This window comes from Cetorhinus maximus, chromosome 5 (genome assembly GCF_964194155.1).
Source record: "Cetorhinus maximus chromosome 5, sCetMax3.hap1.1, whole genome shotgun sequence".
NCBI lineage: Eukaryota > Metazoa > Chordata > Chondrichthyes > Lamniformes > Cetorhinidae > Cetorhinus > Cetorhinus maximus.
The window spans coordinates 163,583,961-163,610,310 of NC_135883.1; the positions used below are offsets into that span (position 1 = coordinate 163,583,961).

At 42.1% G+C, this 26,350-nt stretch overlaps 1 protein-coding gene across 6 annotated transcripts in view; it reads right to left on the reverse strand.

Moving 5' to 3' along the window:
• LOC144681055 (serine/threonine-protein kinase MRCK alpha-like) overlaps nucleotides 1-26,350 on the reverse strand; it is a 607,421-nt gene that overhangs the window by 54,643 nt on the left and 526,428 nt on the right. For 4 of the 6 annotated variants that reach the window (XM_078542748.1, XM_078542747.1, XM_078542745.1 and 1 more), the window contains 2 exons: nucleotides 15,244-15,282; nucleotides 4,611-4,727 (listed from right to left, as the gene is read on the reverse strand). In XM_078542748.1, coding sequence (XP_078398874.1) covers nucleotides 4,611-4,727; nucleotides 15,244-15,282 — 156 coding nt within the window. The remainder of the gene's footprint in view (nucleotides 1-4,610; nucleotides 4,728-15,243; nucleotides 15,283-26,350) is intronic. The other 2 variants (XM_078542746.1, XM_078542744.1) reach the window with 1 other exon arrangement.

Here is a 26,350-nt window from a genome sequence, read left to right on the forward strand (position 1 = left end):
ATTTTCCTTTCGTAAAACCATGTTGATTTTGTCCAATCATACTATCATTTTCAAGTGCATTGTTAAGACTTCCATAATAATTAAAAAAAATATTCATTCATGGGATGTGGACATCGCTGGATAGGCCAGCATTTATTGCCCATCCCTAACCGCCCTTGAGAAGGTGGTGGTGAGCTGCCTTCTTCAACCATTGCAATCCATACACCCGCAGTGCTGTTAGGGATGGAGTTCCAGGATTTTGACCCAGCAACAGTGAAGGAACAGCGTTATATTTCCAAGTCAGGATGGTGTGTGACTTGGAGGGGAACTTCCAGGTGGGGGTGCTTCCATGCGTCTGTTGCCCTTGTCCTTTTAGCTGGTAGCAGTTGTGGGTTTGGAAGGTGCTGCCTAAGGAGCCTTGGTGAGTTTCTGCAGTGCATCTTGTAGATGGTACACACTGCTGCCCCTGTGTGTCGGTGGTGCAGGGAGTGAATGTTTGTGGATAGGGTGCAGAGAGTGAATGTTTGTGAATAGGGTGTAGAGAGTGAACGTTTGTGGATAGGGTGCAGAGAGTGAATGTTTGTGGATAGGGCTGCTTTGTCCTGGATGCTGTAAAGCTTCTTGAGTGTTGTTGGAGCCGCGTTCATCCAGGATAGCGGAGGGCATTCCATCACACTCCTGACCTGTGCCTTGTAGATGGTGGACAGGCTTTGGGGAGTCGGGAGGTTACACGCCACAGGATTCCTCGCCTCTGACCTGCTTCTGTAGCCACAGTATTGATGTGGCTAGTCTAGTTCAGTTTCTGGTCAATGTTAATCCCCTGGATGTTCATGGAGGGGGATTCATCGATGGTAAAGCCATTGAATGTCAAGGAGTGGTGGTTAGATTCATTCTTGTTGGATTATTTTCGCCATTATTTCCAGGATATTTTTGTGTCTATCATGAAAGCAGATACCAAGTATTTGTTCATTTCCTTATTCCCAAGATAATTTCACCTATTTCAACCTCTAATCAGCCCACTTTTATTTTCACTAAGCTCTTACTATTTACATACCTATAATAAGATTTAAAATCTGTTTTTAATGTTTCTTGCTAGTCTACTCACACATCTTTCCTCATCAAACTCTTCGTCCTCTTTCACTGAATTCTAAAATTCTCTCAAACCTCAACCTTTTCACTCTTTTTGGCAACATTATAGCCTATTCCTCTTATCTAATACTATCTTTAACTCCTTTTGTTAGTGTCAGCTGGACCAAGGTTTACTATATTCTAAAAAAAATTGTCTTCAATGAATATTCAGTGTACTAGAGGCATCACGTGTAGTTATAGCTTGAAGATTGCTGAAGAAAAGAGACATGCTATCAAAGCTTTTCATTTAATGATATATATATGTTGTTACAACCAGTATTGAGGAGTGCGCAGTTTATCTAGCCCCACTATTCCACAGGTTGTAGCATTAGTGTAAATGTTTAAGTCGCTTACCAAAATGTCCAATTATTTACCTTTGCTACTGTTAAACACAGAATAAAAAAGACTTTAACCAAGTTTCTTTCAATAAACTCAGAATGATTGATTTATTATAAAACACAAAACTTCTTTTCTAAAACAAGTTGCAAGAACTGGTTAACATATAATTTGTAATATGGAAGTGTAACTATCTCTCCCTTTTAAAATTCCCCAGCGTGCGCGCACACACACAGGGTTTCTGCAGAGATGGGCGGTTGATGGAAATTTTTTTAATAAAGTTTGCAGGGTTTTGACACTGTTGATCTGGTGCTCCCTCGTGCCAAGACGGGTCGCTAGTCCCAGTAGGTGTCTGGATGTTCTCGCCACCAGAGCTTCAGCGTGGAGGAGAATAGAACCCTTGATCAATCCTTATTGTCTCAGCATCTTGGGTTTCCAAATATAGATAAGTTCCCCAGCGAGGAGGTTCCCAGCTCGATTCCGGTAACCACACTGTATTTCAAGCAAGGCATGGGCAGCGTGAGCTGGGCAGCTTTTCCCCTTCTCAGTTCATTCCCAACCGAATTTGAAACAACAGGTTAAAAACATAAAGCTCCTCCGCCAGGTGATTTTCAGCAAATCACCAGGCCTTTGAACCATAGAAAAGTTACAATTCAGAAAGAAGCCATTCAGCCCATCATTTCTGCGCCGGCCACAAAAGAGAAAAAAGCTAGCCATTCGTTTTAATCCCACTTTCCAGCACCTGGTCCGTAGCCTCACAGGTTACAGCACTCCAAATGCAGATCCAGAACCAGGTACCTTTTAAATGAGTTGAGCATTTCAGCCTCAACCACCAACTTAGGCAGTGAATTCCAGACGCCCACCACCTTCTGGGTGAAAAACTTTTTCCTCATGTCCCCTCTAATCCTTCCACCAATCATCTTAAATTTATGCCCTCTGATAATTGACCCCTCAGCTAGGGAAAACAAATCTTTCCTGTCTACCCCACCTAGGCCCCTCATAACTTTGTATACCTCAATTAGGTACACCTCCTTAGCCTCCTCTGTTCTAAGGAAAACAACCCTAGCCTATTCAATTTCTCCTCATAGCTGCAATTTTCAAGCCCTAGCAACATTCTTGTAAATTTCCTCTGCACTCTCTCCAGAGCAATTTTGTCCTTCCTGTAATGTGGTGACCAGAACTGTACACACAATCCCAGATGCGGCCTAACCAGCGTTTTATACAGTTCCATCATTACACTCCTGCTTTTGTATTCAATACCTCGCCCAATAAAGGAAAGCATTCCATATGCTTTCTTGACCACCTTCTCCATCTATCCTACTACCTTCAAGCATCTGTGGACATGTACCCCAAGGTCTCTCACTTCCTCAGCCCCTCTCAATAACTTCCCATTTATTGAGTATTCCCTTGCTTTATTTGCCCTCCCCAAATGCATTGTCTCACGCTTTTCTGGATTGAATTCCATTTGCCACTTCTCCGCCCACTCAACCAAACCATTGATATCATTCTGGAGTCGACAGCTATCCTTTTCACTATCAACTACACGGCCAATTTTTGTGTCATCTGCAAATTTCATAATCATGCCTCGTGCATTTAAGTCTAAATCATTAATATGTAGAACAAACAGCAAGGGCCCCAACACTGAGCCCTGTGGGACACCATTGGAAAGTTTTCCATTCGCAAAAATATCCATTGACCATTACCCTTTTGTTCCCTGTCACTGAGCCAATTTTGGATCCAACTTGCCACTTTCTCCTGTATCCCATGAGATCTCACTTTCCTTGTGGCATGTGGGACCTTGTCAAATGCCTTACTGAAATCCATGTAGAGAACATCTATTACACTACCCTCATCAATTCTCCTTGTTACTTCCTCAAAATTTCTATTAAGTTAGTAAGACACAATCTTCCCCAAACAAAACCAGCCTTTAAAACACTTTTTTTTCATCAATTGAAGTGATTGCAGTTCAAATAAACAAATAGCTCTCTTCCACAATTGCCCTGCACGTTATGTGATTTCTTAGAAAAGGCATGCTTGACCATAATCCAAGGTGAATTTATGACCTTTTTTAATAAAAACCCAGATTAACTCCCAAGTGTCCAAATAATGCAATGTCCCTCCAAATTTTAAAAGAAAATATAGTTCTTGAAGATACAGTTCTAACTATATATTATATATATCTTAGGATATCATGCATTCTTCATGGCAACGCCTCCACCAATCAGAGTCCACTTGCTAACCAATCAGCACTCTCTTCTCATGCAGTATAAATTGTTGTTCCCCCATTATGACTGGAAAATTCTTGCGAGCTATTCCTGATGAGCGCAAGATGGAAAGGTTTGATAGCATGTCCCTTTTTTCAGCAATACTCAAGTTCTGTATTACCAAATGGCTATTAGCTTTAGCGGCAAAGCAATTTTTTTTAGTGAGCCTGCAGCATGAAATTTATGGCTAGTTAGAAGTTTCCTTTGCTTGATCGCAGCATGTTTATAAATGGCTCCAATTAACTGGGTTTTCCTTTTCCTAGTAGTGATCCTAAAGGGGTTGTTAAATAATGTGTTCCTTCTCAGCAACACCAGAGGAGATCTACCAGTGTTTAAAAAAGAAAGAAGATAGTTTTGTTTTCCTCTGCTGGAGCTGGATTACTAAAAATGAGAATTGAAGGGCTAGGAGTCTATACCGTGGGGCATTAACAACGTGAGAAAGAGTAGCAGAGAAGATGAGATAAATCAGTAAATTGATGATAGTTGATGGCAGGCTTTGGGTTTAAAAGTTAATTGATTGTACAAGAAGTGAAGCCTGAGAGGTAATGTGCTCCAGTTATGAGATGGTAAAGAAAACAAGTTGCACTGCAGTGAGTTTTGATTTCCACACAGTGAGATATGCTGCAAACAATACACTAAAGGAGATGCTCAGCGAAGGCTAACATCCCACAATGTGAGGAGTGGTGAGGAGAGAAGGAAAAAAAAAAACAGGATCTTTGTTCCTGAGGCAGTAGCCACAGGTTGTGAGGGGCTGTGGCTAAGGACTGAGATTGGGTTGCTTGCCTCTCCGTTCTCAGCTGCAAATAGTTTATCATCCAGGGAGAAAAGAGAGACATACAATGTAGAAGAGATACACTTCCTTTTTTTAAAAAGGAAACAGTCCAAAGGCTGCCATGCACCTACCTCCACAGGCTCTACGTCACTTGCTGTTGATGGCGACCGAGAGCGAGAATATATCTGTGATTTCACTTCATCACCAGATGGAGAATTGGAAAGGTTGAAATTCTCAATGGAATCAATCTATGAAAAGAAACTCCTTTAAATATGCATGTAGATGACCCAGATTTCTAACAAATTTTCTAAACTTAAAAGCAGTGTGACCCATGCAGAAATACAAGAATGATCTAACTATAAAACAATTTATCTCCCTTTCATCCCTGTAATCTTTAAGGTATCTTCTTCTCTTTGAGAGTGAGGCAAATAGCCTGGTTCTGCCAGTGCTGCTGTGTAATCCTGCTTTACTTTTCACACTCACTGCCTCTCCCAAATGAGCTACTTGGGATTGGGAAGCCATTGTGCAGAGAGACCACAGCTCCAAACCCAAGCTCTCAAGTCTTGCAGAGTGCAGGCACGTCTAGACCGTGAGTCTAGTGTCACTAACACATCATTCAAAACATAATCAATTTAAAAGGGCTATATGAGCTCATCTTATGTTGATGCTTTTAAGTGGAGTGAAGAATTGGGTAGAATTTGTTTGGAAACCAGATGTTAATCCTAATTTCAAGTTGCATAGACCTATAAACTGTACTGACGCATTAAAGGAATCTGGAGTGGGCATCATGCTGTCTTTCATCTATTAGATTTTTTTATTCTTTCATGGGATGTGGGCATCATTGATAAGGCCAACATTTATTGCCCTTTATTGCCAATCCCTAATTGTCCTTGAATTGAGTGGTTTGGTAGGTCATTTCAGAGGACGGTTAAGAGTCAACCACATCACTGTGGGTCTGGCGTCACATATAGGTCAGACCAGGTAAAGAAGGCAGATTTTCTTTCCCAAAGGACATTAGTGAGTCAGATGACAGTTTCATGGTCACCATTACTGACTCCAGCTTTATATTCCAGATCTATTAATTGAATTCAAATTCCACCACCCATGTCCCTCAAACATTAGCCTGGGTCTCTGAATTATTAGTCCAGTGACATTATCACAACACCACTGTCTCCCCACTTTCTCTCAAAGTGAGCAACTCTTACTGTTGAATAACTTGAAAAAGTGTCAAAGTTGCAGTATTCCTTTGCCTTGCAACTTCCTGCACTGCAGTATTATACACTTAACTAGCCACAGTCGGAGCCTACAGCAATACAGTTTAGCCCTCTTAACTCGGTTAACTAGTTTGAATTATCTGTTAATTTGAACTTTTTAAAGTTCATTCTTGGTATGTGGGCACCTTACTGCTTTCAAAGCAGTAGGCCTTCCACATGAACTGCTGCAGTCTGAGTGGTGGGGGAGTTCCCACAGTGCTGTTAGGTAGGAAGTTCCATCAATCTTACCCAGAATCAAAAGAGTGATCTATATCCGAATTAGGATAATGTGTGACTCTGAGCAAAGAACACCTGCTGTTCTGTTTTACTTCTACTATTAATTTGAACAACAGGAAATATTGTATCTTTTTTAGCAAATAATGACTGAATTAACAGGAATAGACTGTACACTATAAACTGATTTCTTAAGGAATGGAGCATGTATAAATCGCCTCTGCTGCAATTTAAAATTGAACCACTAATCCGAAGGAGATCATTAAGTGCTACTGACATTTCTTTTAGTAAAATCTTCAGACGGGAGCATCTCTCCTTCTCCTCTGAAAGCATTAAATGTTGTGGGATATGATTCCTAAGGCACCAATCGTCCAATGATAACACTCCCGAGCGGTTTTTCTTCATGCGTGATCTTAGACCACAAGAGTCAGCAGTTCACCTGACTTGGAATGGCAGCATCCAGTCCTTAGCCTGACATTCACATACTTTGCTCCACATTTGAATTTCTATCTGTATCTCAACTGATACTTATCTTTTTAAAAATAGAAGTAATAATTATTACAGTAATTTATGTTACCAATTAAAATATTCAGTTTCCACTGACTTTGAAGTTAAAGTAGAAACAGGTGAGTAGATGTCGAAAGGAATACTGCAGCTTTTGTATTCAGGATAAATGCTGATATTGTGTAGGTCACCTTGCCAGCCCCCACCCCAGCTCCCATTCAATTACCATATGCACACATTCAACTTTAGCTTTACCGAACCAAAGCCCCGCTGTTTAAATAGCAATTCACAGACCACCGCAAAATTCTCAATAGCACAACCGGAAACAGAAGCCATAGTTGACAACAAGAGTGAAACAGCAAGAGGATAGCGCTTCAAGTCGCAGAAAACAAATTGTGAAACACCTGTCTGTCCTCAAAAACATCAATAATAGTAAGGCTCATGGTAAGTTGAATGATATATGTTTTATAATGTCGAATGCTTTATAATGACTGGTTCTTTATAGCAAAAAATGAATAATGCAACATTCTGCTGCTAAAATATAGCTTCATTTTTCTCCTTTATTCTTTCATGGCATGTGGGTGTCACTGGCAAGGTCAGCATTTGTTGCCATTCTCTAATTGCCCTTGAACTGAATGGCTTGCTTGTCCATTTCAGAGGGCAGTTAAGAGTCGACCAAATTGCTGTGGGTCTGGAGTCACATGTAGGCCAGGCCAGGTAAGGATGGCAGATTTCCTTCCCTAAAGGGCATTAGTGAACCAGATGGGTTTTACAATAGTTAATGATGGTTTCATGGTCACCATTACTGAGACTAGTTTTAAATTCTAGATTTATTAACTGAATCTAAATTCCACCAATTGCCATGGTGGCATTAGCCTGGGCCTCGGAATTAGGATCAAAACTCAAATCTGTCCAGGACTCGGGTCAACTGGAGTTTAATTCCTTTTCAGCGAGAAAAAAAGATTGATGGGGGTTTGTAAATTTTCTGCAATACATTAGGTCATTGAGGGGTGCGCTGTTGTTGTTATAATAGCGGTGTCACAGGTGCTCTGAGATCCTGCATCACGGGTGCTCCCATATCTTACGTCACGGGTGCTCCCATGTCCTGCGTCACGGGTGCTCGCATGTCCTGCGTCACGGGTGCTCCCATGTCCTGCGTCACGGGTGCTCCCATGTCCTGCGTCACGGGTGCTCCCATGTCCTGCGTCACGGGTGCTCGCATGTCCTGCGTCACGGGTGCTCGCATGTCCTGCGTCACGGGTGCTCGCATGCCCTGCGTCACGGGTGCTCGCATGCCCTGCGTCACGGGTGCGCGCATGCCCTGCGTCACGGGTGCTCGCATGCCCTGCGTCACGGGTGCTCGCATGCCCTGCGTCACGGGTGCTCGCATGCCCTGCGTCACGGGTGCTCCCATGTCCTGCGTCACGGGTGCTCCCATGTCCTGCGTCACGGGTGCTCCCATGTCCTGCGTCACGGGTGCTCCCATGTCCTGCGTCACGGGTGCTCCCATGTCCTGCGTCACGGGTGCTCGCATGTCCTGCGTCACGGGTGCTCCCATGTCCTGCATCACGGGCGCTCCCATATCCTGCGTCACGGGCGCTCCCATATCCTGCATCACGGGCGCTCCCATATCCTGCGTCACGGGTGTTCTGATATCTTGTGTCATGGGTGCTCTGATATCCAGTGTCATGGATGTTCTCATATCCTGCGTCACGGGAGGCCTGATATTCTGTGTCACGGGAGGTCCGATATCATGTGTCACGGGTGTTCTGATATCCTGTGTCATGGATGTTCTCATATACAGCATCACGGGAGGTCTGATATCTTGTGTCACGGCAGGTCTGGTATCGTGTGTCACGGGTGCGCCCATATCCTGCATCATGGGTGCTCTGATATCCTGTGTCACGGCAGGACTGGTATCCTGTGTCATGGGTGTGCCCATATCCCGTGTCACGGGTGTGCCCATATTCCATGTCACGGGTGTGCCCATATCCCGTGTCACGGGTGTGCCCATATCCCGTGTCACAGGTACTCTTGATATCCTGTGTCATGGGAATTAACATTTTCCCCCATTTTCCTGGAGTTTATTTGTTATAAAAATATTGGAGCTGGGACTGGGTGGGGCGGGTGGTTTGCAGTCATGAGATGAAATCTTCAAGATTACATCCAGAGTTGGTAATGCTACTCTCAGAAAACAGATATGAATGAGAATGAGTGAGAGAGTCTGTGTGCTCACTGAAATAAAAGCAGAAGATGCTAGAAACATAAGACAGCTTAATATTTTCATGCGCACCCCTCCATTCTATGGTTTGGTTTTATATTAAAAGCTGATTGAATTCTCAACATTGGAGTGTGGAGTCTCTGTCTTAGATTAGTGACTTTAAAACTTTTCCCTAAGATAAACAATTCCGAAAAGGGAATGTGGACAGGAAAAATATGTACATACTTATAAAAAGGATTCACATTAGAGATAGGCTACACACAATTTTTGAGTGATCATAATATGATAGAATTTCATTTTAAGTTTGCGAGTGATGAAAAGGATAGTCTAAGATTAAAGAAGGAAGCTTACAGCATTGCCAAAAAGAATAGTAAACCTGAGGAATGAGGAGGATTTAAAATCAGTAAAATATGACCAAGAAATTGATGGAGAGAGAAAATAGAATGAGAGTTATTAGGAAGAATTTAAAAACAGATTAAGAAATTTTACAAGTATGCATAAAGATGAGAGCAGTGAAAATAAATGCAGATCCTTTAGAGGTAATGGGGAATAGGAAATGGCATCATCTACACTGGAGGCTGATGCAAAAAGAACATACCAGAAATTGTGGGGAACCAATGATCTAAAAGAGGGTGAGAAACTTAAAGTAACTAATATTAGTAAAGAAAAAGTACCAAAAAAATTAATGGGACTAAAAGCTGGCCAATCTCCTGGACCCTGTGGTCTACATTCCAAGGTTTTAAGAGAGGTGGCTGCAGACATAGTGAATGCACTGGTTTTGAGAAGGTGGCAAATTTAACCCTTGCTGCTTGAGAGAGGGAGAGAGAGAGAGAGAGAGAGAGAGAAAACGGGTAGCCTGACATCAATAGTAAGGAAATTTGCTAGACTGTATTATTAGAAATGCGATAACATGGCATTTGGATAATCACTATATGATTAAGTAGAACCACATTTATCAAGAGGTTTTTGAGGGCGCAACTAGTAGATTTTCAGAAGGCATTCGATAAGATGCCACACAAGAAGTTGCTACACAAGATTAGGACTCATGGCACTGGGGGTAAAATAGTGGCATGGACTGAAGATTGGTTCAAGGACAGAAAAAAAAAATGTAAATAAAGGGGTCATTTACAAGATATAGTAGGGTATAATGAGTGGAATGTCACAAGGATCAGTGCTTGGACTTCAGCTATTTACAATGTATATAAACAGTGGCAGAATCGGAGAGTCAACATGGATTTACGAAAGGGAAATCATTCTTGACAAATCTACTGTAATTTTTCGAGGATGTAACTAGTAGAGTTGATGAGGGGGAGCCAGTGGATGTGGTTTATTTGGACTTTCAGAAGGCTTTTGACAAAGTCCCACATAAGAGATTAGCGTGTAAAATTAAAGTGCGTGGGACTGGGGGTAGTCTATTGAGATGGATAGAAAACTTGCAGACAGGAAACAAAGAGTAGGAATAAATGGGTCTTTTTCCGAATGGCAGGTAGTGACTAGTGGGGTACCGCAGGGATCGGTGCTGGGGCCCCAGCTATTCACAATATATATTAATGATTTAGATGGGGGAACTAAATGTAATATCTCCAAATTTGCAGATGACACAAAGTTGGGTGGGAGGGTGAGCTGTGAGGAGGATGCAGAGATGCTTCAGTGTGATTTAGACAAGCTGAGTGAGTGAGCAAATGCATGGCAGATGCAGTATAATGTGGATAAATGTGAGGTTATCCATTTTGGTAGCAAAAACAGGAAATCAGATTATTATCTGAATGGCTATAAATTGAGAGGGGGGAATGTGCAATGAGACCTGGGTGTCCTGGTACACTAGTCGCTGAAGGTAAGCATGCAGGTGCAGCAGGTAAAGGCGGCAAATGGTATGTTGGCCTTCATGGCGAGAGGATTCGAGTATAGGAGCAGGGATGTCTTGCTGCAATTATACAGGGCCTTGGTGAGACCACATCTGGAATATTGTGTGCAGTTTTGGTCTCCTTATCTGAGGAAGGATGTTCTTGCTATAGAGGGAGTGCAGGGAAGGTTTACCAGACTGATTCCTGGGATGGCGGGACTGACATACGAGGAGAGATTGAGTCGGTTAGGATTATATTCGCTGGAGTTCAGAAGAATGAGGGGGGGTCTCATAGAAACCTATAAAATTCTAACAGGACTAGACAGGGTAGATGCAGGTGAGCCCGTAGAATTCGCAACCACAGAAAGTAGTTGAGGCCAAAACACTATGTTTTCAAGAAAGAGTTAGATATAGCTCTTGGAGCAAAAGGGATCAAAGGATATGGGGAGAAAGCGGGAGCAGGCTATTGAGTTGGATGATCAGCCATGATCATGATGAATAGTGGAGCAGGCTCGAAGGGCCGAATGGCCTACTCCTGCTCCTATTTTTCTATGTTTCCATATCAATGGCTTAGATGAAGAGACCTCTTCTAATTTCGAATATACAAAGTTAGGTGGGAAAGTAAGTTGTGAGGATGACAAAAAAAAGTCTGTGAAGGAATATAGACCAGTTAAGTGATTGGGCAAGATGGTGGCAGATAGAGTATAATGTGGGCAAGTGTGAAATTATCCACTTTGGTTGGAAGAATGTTGGGATTCAAGAGGGTTTGTGTGTCCTTGCAAGCGATTCACAGAATGTTAACACGCAGGTACAGCAAGCAATTAGGGGGGCAAATGGTATGTTAGTCTTTATTGCAAGGTTTGTGTACAAGAGTAAGCATGTCTTGCTGCAAATATACAGGGCTTTGGTGAGACCACACCTATTGATTCCTGGGATGAGAAGACTGTCCTATGAGGAGAGGTCGAGTAGAATGGCCATATATTCTTTTGAAGTTAGAGAAATGAGAGGTGATCTTTAAGAATGCTTTGACTGGATAGATGCTGAGTTGTTGTTTCCCCTGGATGGAGAGTCTAGAGCTGGAGGTTCAATTCGAGGATGATGGGTCAACCATTTAGGATTGAGATGAGGAGAAATGTTTAGACACTAAAGGAATTAAAAGGTATGGGGGTAGAGTGGGAAAGTAAATTTGATGTAGAAATTCAGCCATGACCTTATTAAATGGCAGAGCAGGCTCAAGAACCTGACTGCAGAATCCTGCTCCTATTTCTTATGTTTACAACACAAACAGGCTGTTTGGTTCAATAGTGTCTGTTGGTGTTTATTCCTGCACACGAGTCTCCTCCCACCCTGAAAGAACAACGAGAAAGTTCCAAGTCAGGATGGTGTGTGGCTTGGAGGGGAACTTGCAGGTGGTGGTGTTCCCTTGCATCTGCTGCCCATGTCCTTCTAGGTGGTAGAGGTCTTGGGGGTTCGGAAGGTGCTGTCTAAGGAGCCTTGATGAGTTGCTGCAGTGTATCTTGTAGATGGCACACACTGCTGCTACTGTGCATCAGTGCTGGGAGTGAATGTTGAAGGTGGTGGATGAGGTGTCAATCAAGCGAGTGGGATTTGTCCTGGATGGTGTTGAGCTTCTTGAGTGTAGTTGGAGCTACACTCATCCAGACAAATGCTGAGTATTCCATCACACTCCTGACTTGTGCGTTGTAGATGGTGGACAGGCTTTGGAGAGTCAGGTGGTGAGTTACTCTCCACAGAATTCCCAGCCTCTGACCTGCTCTCGATGCCACAGTATTTATATGGCTAGTCCAGTTAAGTTTCTGGTCAATGGTAACCCCCATGATGTTGCCAGTGGGGAATTGAGCAATGGCACTGAATGTTATAGGGAGTTAGTCAGATTCTCTCTTGTTGGAGATGGTCACTGCCTGGCACTTAGAATGTAGGCCACAAGGTCCAGGAGATTTGCCAAGCCTGGATATTGTCCAGGTCTTGCTGCATATGGACATGGACTGCTTCACCATCTCAGGAGTCGTGAATGGTGCTGAACATTGTGCAACCAACTGTGAACACCTGCCCTTCTGACCTTATGATGGGGCGGTGGGGAAGGTCATTGGTGAAATAGCTGAAGATGGCTGGGCCTGAGGCCCTACCCTGAGGAACTCCTGCAGTGGGTCTGAGATGATTGACCTCCAACAACCACAAACATCTTCTTTTGTAAGGGCTCCTTGATGCCACACTCGGTCAAATGCTGCCTTGATGTCAAGAGCAGTCACTCGCACCTCACCTCTGGAGTTCAGCTCTTCGGTCCTGTTTGGACCAAGGCTGTAATGAGGTCAGGAGCTCATGGTACTGGTGGAACCCAAAATGAGCGTCAGTGAGCAGGTTATTGCTGAGTAGCTGCTGCTTGACAGCACTATCAACAACCCCTTCTTATCATTGAGGATGGGAATATTTGTGGAGCCTCCTCCTCCTGTTAGTTGCTTAATTGTCCGCCACCATTCGCGACTGCATTGCAGAACTTAGATGTGATCCGCTGGTTGTGGGATCATTTAGCTCTATCCTAGGCATGCTGCTTCCATTGTTTAACATGCTAGTCCAGGTTGACACCTCATTTTTACATTTGCCTGGTGCTGCTCCTGGCATGCCCTCCTCTTCATTGAACCAGAGTTGATCCCTGGCTTGATGGTAATGGTAGATTGGGGGATATGACGGACCATGAGGTTACAGATTATGGTTGTGTACAACTCTGCTGCTGCTGATGGCCCACAGCACCTCATGGGTGCCCAGTTTTGAGCCGCTAGATCTGTTCAAAATCTATCACATTTATCATGGTGGTAGTGCCAAACAACACAATGGAGGGTATCCGCAATGTGAAGTGGTCACTCCTACCAATAATGTCATCGACGGATGCAACAACGGCAGCTAGAATGGTGAGGATGACAGCAAGTATGTTTTTCCCTCATTAGCTCCCTCATCACCTGCCGAACGCCCAGTTTCACAGCTATGTCCTTCAGGACTTGGCCAGCTCGGTCAGTGTGGTGCTACTGAGCCAGTCTTGGTGACGGGCATCGAAGTCTACCACCCAGAGTACATTTTGTACCCTTGCCACATTCAGTGCCTCCTCCAAGTGATGTTCAACATGGAGGAGCACTAATTCATCAGCTGAGGGGTGGCGGTAGGTGGTAATCCAGCAGGAGGTGTCCTGTCAGTTGGGACAGCTCTCCCAATTTTGGCACAAGCCCCCAGATATTAATAAGGAGGACTGCTCGACAGGGCCTGGCGTGCCATTGTCATTCCTAGTGTCTACATCGATGCTGGTAGTCCATCTGGTTTCATTTCTTTTAGACTTCGCAGCGGTTTGATACAATTGAGTGGCTTGCTAACCCATTTCAGAGATCATTTAAGAGTCAACCACAGTACTGTGGGTCTGGAGTCACTTGTAGGCCAGGCCAGGTAAGGACAGCAGATTTCCTTCCCTAAAGGATATCAACCACTGCATCTGGTAGTGAGTTTCACATTCAAATCACATTCAGGGTACTGAAGTTTCTCCTGAATTCATTGTTGAATCGATTATTGACTATCTTATATTTATGACCCCTTGTTTTGGACCTCCTCCTCAGCCCATGCATCTACCGTTTCAAACCCCTTCATAATTTTAAAGACTTCTTCTCTTTCCTAGAGTCTTTCCCAATACTTATAGCCTCTCAGTTCTGGTGTCATCCTTGTAAATGTTTTTGTGCACTTTTTCCAGTGCCTCTATATCCTTTATAAAGGTGTATCTGTAATAAAAATGGCCAGGCACAGATTCTAAAATCAAATCAGGTTCGGCCCAGCAGATTTCAGGTCCTGGTTAGGCTTGGTTCACCATCTGGTAACATGTGCCATCGCAAAAGACAAAGGCTCATATACCAGAAAACAGGGTCAGTTATTTTAAGCTTGTATCTAATGGAATGGATTGTGGCTCTCTATTCAAGATAGTCACAGATGTATCTGCGTTCCACTCTAGTTTCAGCTAAGTATATGAGTGTTGCTTATTTGGTCATAATATTATATGTTGCCTGATGACAAATATGCCTGCAACTGATCTTAACTAAGTTCTGTACTGCGTGTTTCTTTTTTAGATCAAGCCTTTCAAATGTCGCCTGACTCTCTGTGTACTTCCAGCAATTTCTGTTTTTACATTAAAACATATGCATGAAATGAAAATCAAGAGAGATCAATCTGCCCACATTACTAGCAGGTTGAGTGAGGTACAAGCACACACTACCATCAAAATCCCATTACAGGCACTGTGATAGCCCAATATATTGCACATATGAAGCAAAATTAGTTTGAATCACATTTACTTGTGATGATATGAAAAATGCACTGAGATTCATTGTTAGGTTTTTCTTAAAATACTGTTTTGTAAAAATTGAATAAAAAGTCAAATTTTCACTCAAGGTTGACATAATTGAAAGGGTTTAACAATGTGACCACTATGGCTTCCTGACTGGAGTAGCACAGCATAAGCAATTAAGAATAAACAGATGCAACATGCACACTGCAGAGAGAGAGAAAGAGAAGAAAATTCAGGCAGAGAAAGGACAGTGGACATGTAGCTGCAGCATTGACAAAAATAAGCATTTGGGCTTGTAGCAATGCACACACACACACACACATATATGTATGTATATAAATACACACGCAGTAAAACAAAGACAGAATCTTACACGTCTGCCTTTGCTAGCTGGAACACAGGCACGAGAACGCTTCAACAGAGAAAGGAAACACAAGTTAACGACTAATAAATTAACAACTACTATTTTGATGCTGCCTCTTTTCACTTCTCTCCTTTCTAAACTTGTAATGCTGTCAATAGCCCTTGAGGCACAATGGAAGAAATACCTTTCCAAAAAGAAACATTCCAAGTTGTCAAAGGTAAGCCCCACTTACAGCCCAAGTCAAACTGTTCCATACAACAGATCATCCCTATCATTACTGAAGAGATTTATTTTAAGTTCATTCCTGGGACGTAGGCATCACAGGCAGGGATAGCATTTACTGCCATGCCCCCAGTATTGTGAGATGGTAGCAGTAATTGAATGAATCTTAACTGAAGTAGTCGAGCAAGCCAATCACATTGATGTGGAGACTGCACCTGGTAAGGAAGGTATGTTTCCTTCCCTTTTGGACATTAGTGAGCTTCAGGGTAATTGGTTTTTACAATTTAACAGCTTCATGATTACTTTTCCCAATGCAAAGTTTCTCTTTCTGTATTTTTAAAAATAACTGAACTCACTTTTCAAACTGCCATGATGGGGTTTGACAGGAGTGATAAAATAGGGATTATTCCATAACCCGTGACCATGGGACATGGGGTTAACAGAAGTGTGAAACAAGAGTTAATTGCCTTCTACCTATCTCCATCTGCTGGGATTGGATAAAATACACTGCTACGGGCACTAGTACTGCACAATTTCTATGTTTACATTTCAGGTACATTTCGGATGACTTCTTTTGTCATCAATCAGAACTGCTAAATACAAAAAAAATCTTGAACCTGGCTCTGTCTGTCTTAAAAAGTGCTCTTCAATCTAAATGAATGGAAGTACACAGTGGCTTCGAAAATATTGGTCAACCACAGCAGGATAGAGAAATATTTTTTAAGAATCCAGAGAGTTCTGATGAAGCAGCACAATGGACTTTTTTTCCTTCCAAAGTTAGTGATATTCCTGGTTTAATAGCTGAAGGACACTGAAACATCCAATTATAACAGCAGACCAGTCCCACAGGCTAGACATTCAAAGTTTCAATAATAACCACAAGCCAGCCACACAAATGTCCAGTAATAAATGTATAATAACCACAGGCCAGTGAAACGTCCAATGATCATCACAGGCCAGTGAAACATCCAATAATCATCACAGGCCAGTGAAGCATCCAATAATAACCACTGACCACTCAAACATCCAATAATAATCAATGCCCATTCAAACATCCAATAATAATCACTGCCCACTCAAACATCCAATAATAATCACTGCCCACTCAAACATCCAATAATAACCACTGGCCACTCAAACATCCAATAATAATCACTATCCACTCAAACATCCAATAATAATCACTATCCACTCAAACATCCAATAATAATCACTGCCCACTCAAACATCCAATAATAACCACTGCCCACTCAAACATCCAATAATAATCACTGCCCACTCAAACATCCAATAATAATCACTGCCCACTCAAACATCCAATAATAACCACTGACCACTCAAACATCCAATAATAACCACTGACCACTCAAACATCCAATAATAACCACTGACCACTCAAACATCCAATAATAGAAATGTAGCAAATAGAAAATGTAGTTAAAAAACAAGCAGAATAGTAAAAGACTTCAGAAGGACATAGACAGGATGTTAAAATGGGCAGACACATGATGTGGTGCACTTCAGTAGGAAGAATGAATTGAGGTAATATAAACTAGGTGGTACAATTTTAAAGGGGATGCCGGTATAGAGAGCCAAGGTGAATCTTCACAATCTTTGAAGATGGCAGGACAGGTTGAGAATCTTGTTTAAAAAGGCACATGGGATCCTAGGATTCATAAATAGATGGGTATAGTTAAAGAGCATGGAGGTTATGCTAAACATTTTTAGGATACTGGTTAAACCCCAGCTGCTATTGTGGCCAATTTTAGGCAGTGCATTTTAGGGAGGACATCAACGTCTTGGAGGGGGTGTACACGGGATTTACCAGAATGGATGAGGAACTTAAGCTATGTGGATAGACTAGAGAAGCTGGGGTTGTTTTCCTTAGAACAGAAAAAGTTAAAGGGAGATTTGACAGAGATATTCAAAATCATAAGCGTTGTGAAAATTTAGTTAATGGCTTATATGTTTTAGATTATAACTTTTAGTTTTACGAATTAAAATTTTTAACTGCAGATAAATGGTGGTATCTGATTGAGAAACAGATAAGCAGCCCTGAAGTAAATGCAATTCAGACAAGCTTGGAGCTAATTATAGTTAAAAGCTAACCTATTTTATTTTGCAAAGTTTGTCAGATAGTGAAAATCTTGAACAATGAATGATCCATCACTTAGCTTGAATTGGAGCCAGGGAGTCTGGAGAGAGGGCAATTACATCTATTAGAAATATACATTATTCCCATGGATTGCAGAATGAAAGCATTATGTTGAAGGTAAAATAATTAATTTGCATTTCTGTTTAAATCATCCCAAAGCATGCCACACGCTCGTGTAGATGGGACATGGAGTTAGAAGGTTCTTTTGTTTAATTTGTGTGCATGTGTTTGCTGACAGAAGTAGTTGTTCAGTTTGGGCTTCATGAGGGAAAAGCAGCTGGAAGATTTGCTCCAGTTTGCAGTTATTGGAAGAAATATACAGTGGCCCACGCAGAGCCTTGTGTCAGATAGCAGTCAGCTTGAATAGTTAGCTTGGAAAGAGCTGTATAGAAGCTGTGGAAGCAGACTGGGACAAAGCAGTCTATGTATGTCCAAAGCCAGGACAAGGAGCTGAAGAGTTCACAATTATGAGGTCTGTAAAGAAAAACTTGAGGATCGCTTAGCTAAAATCTAATTTGTATCTCACTGAATAGCTGGAATATTAAGGATAATCAAAGTAAATTCCAGAGGGCTGTAGCATACCTTTTGGGTCGGTCCCAGGAAAAGTGAATGAGCCTTCAAGGTTTTGTAAGATAAGTGAACTCTTGGGAGGAAGTAAAAGTAGAACTGAGTTTATAGCATAAGTCATTAGAATCTATAGTGTTAAGTTGGTGGTGCTTGATTTGTTTAATTTCTCTTCATAGATACTATAAAGTTCGTTTTTGTTAAAAAATGTGAAATCTTGTGGCATAGTTCTATCAGTTAATTGCTAGATGTTCAGATTTCTTCTTTAGTTGTTAATGGCCCGTTAACAGGATCATAACAATACAGTAAATAAGAAGGACTTGTTTCAATTGGCAGGAGGAACAGCTACCAAAACGTACAGGTTTAAAGATAAGTGGCAAGTGGTGACATGAGAAAAACCTTTTGTTTTGCAGCAAGTGGTAATGATGTGGAATGTGCTGCCAGAGAGGCTGTAGGAGCCAAATTCAATAATAACTTTCTTTCAAAAGGGGATTGGATAAATATAATGGGGTAATATTTACAGGGTTTTGGGGAAATTAAGGTCAGGGAAATGAAACTAATGGATAGCTATTTCAAAAATTGGAAAAGTATAGGCCAAATAGCCTCTTTTTGTGCCGCATCATTCTTGCATAACAAACAAGTAAGACAGTCTACAGTGACCACAGGCTATTCACTAAAACATTCCATAATACAGGTCAGTGTCTCTCACACAGACCCACAGGCTAATCACTCAAAATACCATAACAATCACAAATAAGTCACTCAAACACCCCACAATAACCACAAATCAATCACACAAACACCCCACAATAACCACAAATCAGTCAAACACCCCACAATAACCACAAATCAGTCACTCGAACAGCCCACAATAACCACGAATCAGCCACACAAACACCCCACAGTAACCACAAATCAGCCACTGGAACACCCCACAATAACCACAAATCAGTCACACAAACACCCCACAAGAACCACAAATCAGTCACTCCAACACCCCACAATAACCACAAATCAGTCACACAAACACCCCACAATAACCACAAATCAGTCACTCGAACACCCCACAATAACCACAAATCAGTCACTCCAACACCCCACAATAGCCACAAATCAGTCACACGAACACCCCACAATAACCACAAATCAGTCACACGAACACCCCACAATAACCACAAATCAGCCACTCAAACACCCCACAATAACCGCAAATCAGTCACTAAAACACCCCACAAGAACCACAAATCAGCCACTCGAACACCCCACAATAACCACAAATCAGTCACTAAAACACCCCACAATAACCACAAATCAGCCACTCAAACACCCCACAATAACCACAAATCAGTCACTCGAACACCCCACAATAACCACAAATCAGTCACTCGAACAGCCCACAATAACCACAAATCAGTCACTCAAACACCCACAATAACCACAAATCAGTCACACAAACACCCCACAATAACCACAAATCAGTCACTCGAACACCCACAATAACCACAAATCAGTCACACAAACACCCCACAATAACCACAAATCAGCCACTCGAACACCCCACAATAACCACAAATCAGCCACTCGAACACCCCACAATAACCACAAATCAGTCACTCGAACACCCCACAATAACCACAAATCAGTCACTCGAACACCCCACAATAACCACAAATCAGTCACACAAACACCCCACAATAACCACAAATCAGTCACTCAAACACCCCACAATAACCACAAATCAGTCAAACACCCCACAATAACCACGAATCAGCCACACAAACACCCCACAGTAACCACAAATCAGCCACTGGAACACCCCACAATAACCACAAATCAGCCACTGGAACACCCCACAATAACCACAAATCAGTCACACAAACACCCCACAAGAACCACAAATCAGTCACTCCAACACCCCACAATAACCACAAATCAGTCACACAAACACCCCACAATAACCACAAATCAGTCACTCGAACACCCCACAATACCCACAAATCAGTCACTCCAACACCCCACAATAACCACAAATCAGTCACACGAACACCCCACAATAACCACAAATCAGTCACACGAACACCCCACAATAACCACAAATCAGCCACTCAAACACCCCACAATAACCACAAATCAGCCACTCGAACACCCCACAATAACCACAAATCAGCCACTCGAACACCCCACAATAACCACAAATCAGTCACTCGAACACCCCACAATAACCACAAATCAGTCACTCGAACACCCCACAATAACCACAAATCAGTCACACAAACACCCCACAATAACCACAAATCAGTCACTCAAACACCCCACAATAACCACAAATCAGTCAAACACCCCACAATAACCACGAATCAGCCACACAAACACCCCACAGTAACCACAAATCAGCCACTGGAACACCCCACAATAACCACAAATCAGCCACTGGAACACCCCACAATAACCACAAATCAGTCACACAAACACCCCACAAGAACCACAAATCAGTCACTCCAACACCCCACAATAACCACAAATCAGTCACACAAACACCCCACAATAACCACAAATCAGTCACTCGAACACCCCACAATAACCACAAATCAGTCACTCCAACACCCCACAATAACCACAAATCAGTCACACGAACACCCCACAATAACCACAAATCAGTCACACGAACACCCCACAATAACCACAAATCAGCCACTCAAACACCCCACAATAACCACAAATCAGTCACTAAAACACCCCACAAGAACCACAAATCAGCCACTCGAACACCCCACAATTACCACAAATCAGTCACTAAAACACCCCACAATAACCACAAATCAGCCACTCAAACACCCCACAATAACCACAAATCAGTCACTCGAACACCCCACAATAACCACAAATCAGCCACTCGAACACCCCACAATAACCACAAATCAGTCACTAAAACACCCAAGAACCACAAATCAGTCACTCAAACACCCCACAATAACCACAAATCAGCCACACAAACACCCCACAATAACCACAAATCAGCCACTCGAACACCCCACAATAACCACAAATCAGACACTCGAACACCCCACAATAACCACAAATCAGTCACAAACACCCCACAATAACCACAAATCAGCCACTCGAACACCCCACAATAACCACAAATCAGTCACAAACACCCCACAATAACCACAAATCAGTCACTCGAACACCCTACAATAACCACAAAGCAGTCACTCGAACATCCCACAATAACAAGTCAGTCATTCAAAAATCCCATAACAACTGCAGGCTAGTTGATCAAATATTCAACAATAATTGCAGGTCACTAAAACATCCAATGATGAAAACATTACAAAATCTCATTAATATACCATCAATCCCAGTTCCATCATATTTTTCCAAATAAACACAAGCTTAGCTCCCAACAGATGTTTCAGTCTGTAGTGACAGAAGGGACAGGATCTATACTCCTCCAAATCATCGAATCATTAGTGGTTTTAAATCACTGCTCCCTTCTATTAAGTATGCTAATCTGGGATCTCCTGGAATACTGTTGGGTGAAGTCAGTGCTTTGGCAACTTGCCCTGGAGTAGTTTCACCTGAGTAATACTGTACTTCCTGAATTCTGGGCCTTGCAGTCATTCAGAAACTCATCCATTCTGCTACACAACAGCCAAAGTTAAAACTGGACTTAACACTCACTGAATTCATTTAGGAAAGCAATAATCATGTAGCCCAGACTTATCTAATCAGGTACTCTGTTAAAATGATACACTTAAAATTATTTACTTTTGTTTCCTTGTCACACTATGCTGCGAAAACACACCCAGGCTGCAGCCATTGGCCAGAAAGTACAGGAATCAATATTTGACAATCCTTTAATTTGGATAAAGCCTCACCATAAAAACATAATAAACAGATGTAGGAGTGGACCACGTGGCCCGTCGTGTCTGCTCTGCCATTCAATAAGACCATGGCTGACCCTCGGCTTTAACTCTACTTTCCCGCCCACCCAAATATTCCTTGTTTCCCAAAGCACTAAATATCTGTCCCTCTCAGTCTTAAATATATTCAACGATGGGGGCATCCACAACCCCCACGGGTAGAGAATCCAAAGATTCACAATCATCTGAGTGAAGAAATTTCTCTGCATGTCAGTTCTAAATGCTCCTCCCCTAATCCTGGAACTGTGCCCTGTTCCAAATTCCCCAGCCAGGTCAGACAACCTCTCAGTGTCTAACATGTCAAGCCTCCTCAGAATCTTGTTTGTTTCAATGAGGTCACCTCTCATTTTTCTGAACTCCAGAGAACATAGACCCAGTTTTGCTCAGCCTCTCATTGTAAGTCAACCATCTCATCCCAATGACCAACCTTTGCTGTGCTGCCTCCAATGCAAATGTATCCTTTCTTAAATATGGAGACCAAGGCATACTCTTCCAGGTGTGGTCTCACCAAAGCCCTGTACAATTGTAGCACGCCTTCTTTATTCCTGTACTCCTATCACATTGCAATAATGGCCAAAATTGCTATTTGCCATCCCAATTGCTTGCTGTCCCTGTAGGCTAACTTTCTGTGTTTCTTGTACAAAAAAACCCAAGCCCCTCTGAACATCAAGAGTTACAAGTTTCGCTCCTTTTAAAAACTTTTTTTTTCAATTCTTACAACTGAAGTGAATAAACTCACACTTCCCCACATCATACTCCCTCTGCCACCTTGTTGCCCATTCACTTGTCTATACCTCTTTGCAGCCTCTGTGCCCGTCCTCAGTTTGCATTCCCAACAAGCTTAATGTCGTCAACACACTTAAATACATTTTTCTCTGTCTCTTCATCTAAGTCATTAATATATATTGTAAATTGCTGAGGCTCCAGAATTGATCCTTGTGGCACTCCACTAGTTACAGTATACCAGTTTAAAAACGCTCCATTCATCTCTACTCTTTGCTTCCTGTCTGTTAACCAATCCTCTATCCATGCTAATATATTACCCCCAACTCCATGAACCACTTGAGCATTCTCCACCGTTCCATAAAATCATGGCTGATCTGCATTCAAAAGCAACTCATTCTCCTCTCCAACAGTTCTGGTTTTTGTTATTGCTGAGTTTAGGAAGACATTCTCCCCTACAAGGTAGAGTGGAGCTTAGGGGGGCCACTGGCATAAGGAGTGATGCTAGTGGGCAGGCACTACAAATACATGGTACAGGCTGTTGGCTGATCAAGCCACTGCCCCAAATCTCCCCTTTAATAGTTAAAAGCCCAAACTTATTCACACCTATAATATTCTTTTTGTTTTATCTAATTAACCCAGAAATATTGCCATTAGAAGTTTACAGTGCACAATTCTTTATTTTGAGCAGTGCTGGATGAAAAATTAACCAACGATGTAAGATGCTGGGAGAGATAACAATTGGGAAATCAAGGATCAATCCATCATGCTTTTATGAAATTAGCATTTAAGAAGAGTTATCCAAGGAAAACAAGTACACTGTACAAAAGCAAAATACTGCAGATTTTGGGGATCAGAAATAAAGACAGAAATACTCAGCAGGTCAGACAGCATCTGTAGGGAGAGAAAGAGTTAACGTTTCAGGTCAATGATCTTACATTAGAATTCTGCACAACTGCTCATGAATATTGCCATCACCTCTCAAAACTAGTTGAGTTATTCTGGCAACACAGGGTTTATTAAAATACACCAAAACACAGTATTATAAAAGACAAAGCTAAAGCACTATAGGATGGGTCACGCTCACAAGGACCTAAAAATTAAAATACAGTCAATTTCACTTTGGGTTAAAATTTATATCTAATGTTACAGTGCTTCTGAGATTATTTGTCTATGTTATCATTATTTGCCTAAGGGTTCTTCCATTGCATTTGCTCAGGGGAAGACTATAGACTGTAGCATAGAATCATGGAATGGTTACAACACAGGAGACCATTTGGCCTGTCATATCTGTGCTGGCCCTCTGAAGGAGCAATTCACTTAGTGCCACACCCTTGCCTTTTGCCTGTAGCCCTGCAAAATTTTCCTTTTCAAATAATATTGCAATTTACTTTTGAAAGCTTCAATTGAAGCTGCCTCCACTATACTTAGGCAGTGTATTCCAGGTCCTAACCACTCGCTGCAAAAGAAAGTATCCCCTATGTCACCATTGCTTCCTTTGCCAAATACCTTAAATCCGTGCCCTCTGGTTCTCAATTCTTCCACCAATGGGAACAGTTCCTCCCTATCTACTCTATCCAGACCTGTCAAGAATTTGAATATCTCTATCAAATCTCCTCACAACCCTCTCTTCTCGAAGGAGGACAGTTCCAACTTCTCCAATCTATCTACGTAAATGAAGTTCCTCATCCCTGTAACCATTCTCCTGACTCTTTCCTGCACCCCCTCTAATGTCTTCACATCCTTCCTCAAGTGTGTGGTCCAGAACTGGACACAATAGTCCAGTTGACACCAAATTAGTTTTTTTTACAGGTTTAACATATCTGGGATCGTCTGCTGTTAACCTGGCTTGTCCCTTTAGGCCCCCTGCACTAGTATTCTAGATTATTGTGGCTGCTTGCAAAGTGTGGAAGCTACTCTTAGCTGTAAATTTTAAGCACCGGGTCATTGATTATCACAGACTCAAAATCAAATGCTACATGTTGAATTGTAGTGGATGAAGTGCAGCAGATGTGCCTCAATCCTACAAGCACCATGTATAGATAGGACTGTTGGGGTTTCCTATCTAGCTTCGGTAAATGTGTAATTAATGCTGTATCAATGCAAATGTGAATCTTGAATTTGTAACTCCATGGGGAAAAGAATTGTTTTCAGGTTCTACTGTTTTGCAATACATTTTTCTCTTAAGATTATTTGCTTTTGTAGAATGTGAACTGTGATTTTTAAATTTGTTCCTCAAATATTGCCCATCCCTCGTTGCCCTGAGAAGGGTTAGGCTACTTTATACCTGAATGCCCTCTGAAATAGCCTAACAAGCCACTCACGTGTAAAAGATAATTTGTTTTTAATAATAATTATTTTTACAACTGAGTGGCTTGCAAGCCTATTTCAGAGGGCATTCAGATGCAACCATTTGTCCTCACAAGCAAAGCAGACTGGCTAAGGGTGTCAGGTTTCCTTCCCCGAACCAGTGTGTTATTACAACAGTCCACAGAATCACAGAATTGTTATGGTGTAGAAGGGGGCCATTCGGCCCATCATGTCTGCACAGGCTCTCTGAGCATTTTAACTTAGTGGCAATGTCCTGCCTTTTCCCTGCACATTGTCTATATTTAAATCATCATCCAATGCCCTCTTGAATGTCGCAATTGAACCTGCCTCCATCACACTTCCAAGCAGTGCATTTCAAACCCTAACTACTCGCTGTATGAAAAAGTTTTTTCTCACTTCGCATTTACTTCTTTTGCAAAACACTTTAAAACTGTGCCCTCTGCTTCTCGATCTGTTTACGAGTGGGAACGTTTCTCCCTATCTACTCTGTCCAGACCCCTCATGATTTTGAAAACTTCTATCAAGTCTCCTCTCAGCCTTCTCCTCTTCAAGGAAAACAGTCCCAACTTCTCCAATCTTTCCTCATAACTGAAATGTCTCATCCTGGGGAACATCTTCTGCACTCTCTCCAATGTGTTCACATCCTTCCTATAGTGTGGTGCCCAGAACTGTATACAATACTCCTGCTGAGGTCTAACCAGTGTCTTAAATAAGTTCATCATAACCCCCTGCTCTTGTACTCTATGCCCCTATTAATGAAGCCTAGAATACTGTATGCTTTAGAAACAGCTCTCTCTACCAGTTCTGTCCCCTTTAATGACTTATGTACATATAGACCCAGGTCTCTCTGCTCCTGCACACCCCTTAGAATAGTATCCTTTATATTATACTCTCTCCCCATGTTCTTTGTACCAAAGTGTATCACCTCACACTTCTCCGCATTGAACTTCATCTGCCACCTACTGCCCACTCCATCAATGTGTCAATGTCCTTTTCAAGGTTTATACTGTCCTCCTCACAGTTTACAATTCTCCCAAGTTTCGTGTCGTCTGCAAACTTTGCAATTATCCCCTGCACACCAAGATCTAGATCATTTATACATATCAGAAAAAGCATCCCTACACCGACCTCTGGGGACCTCCACTACAAACCTTCTTCCAGCTGGAAAAATACCCATTAACCATTACTCTCTGTT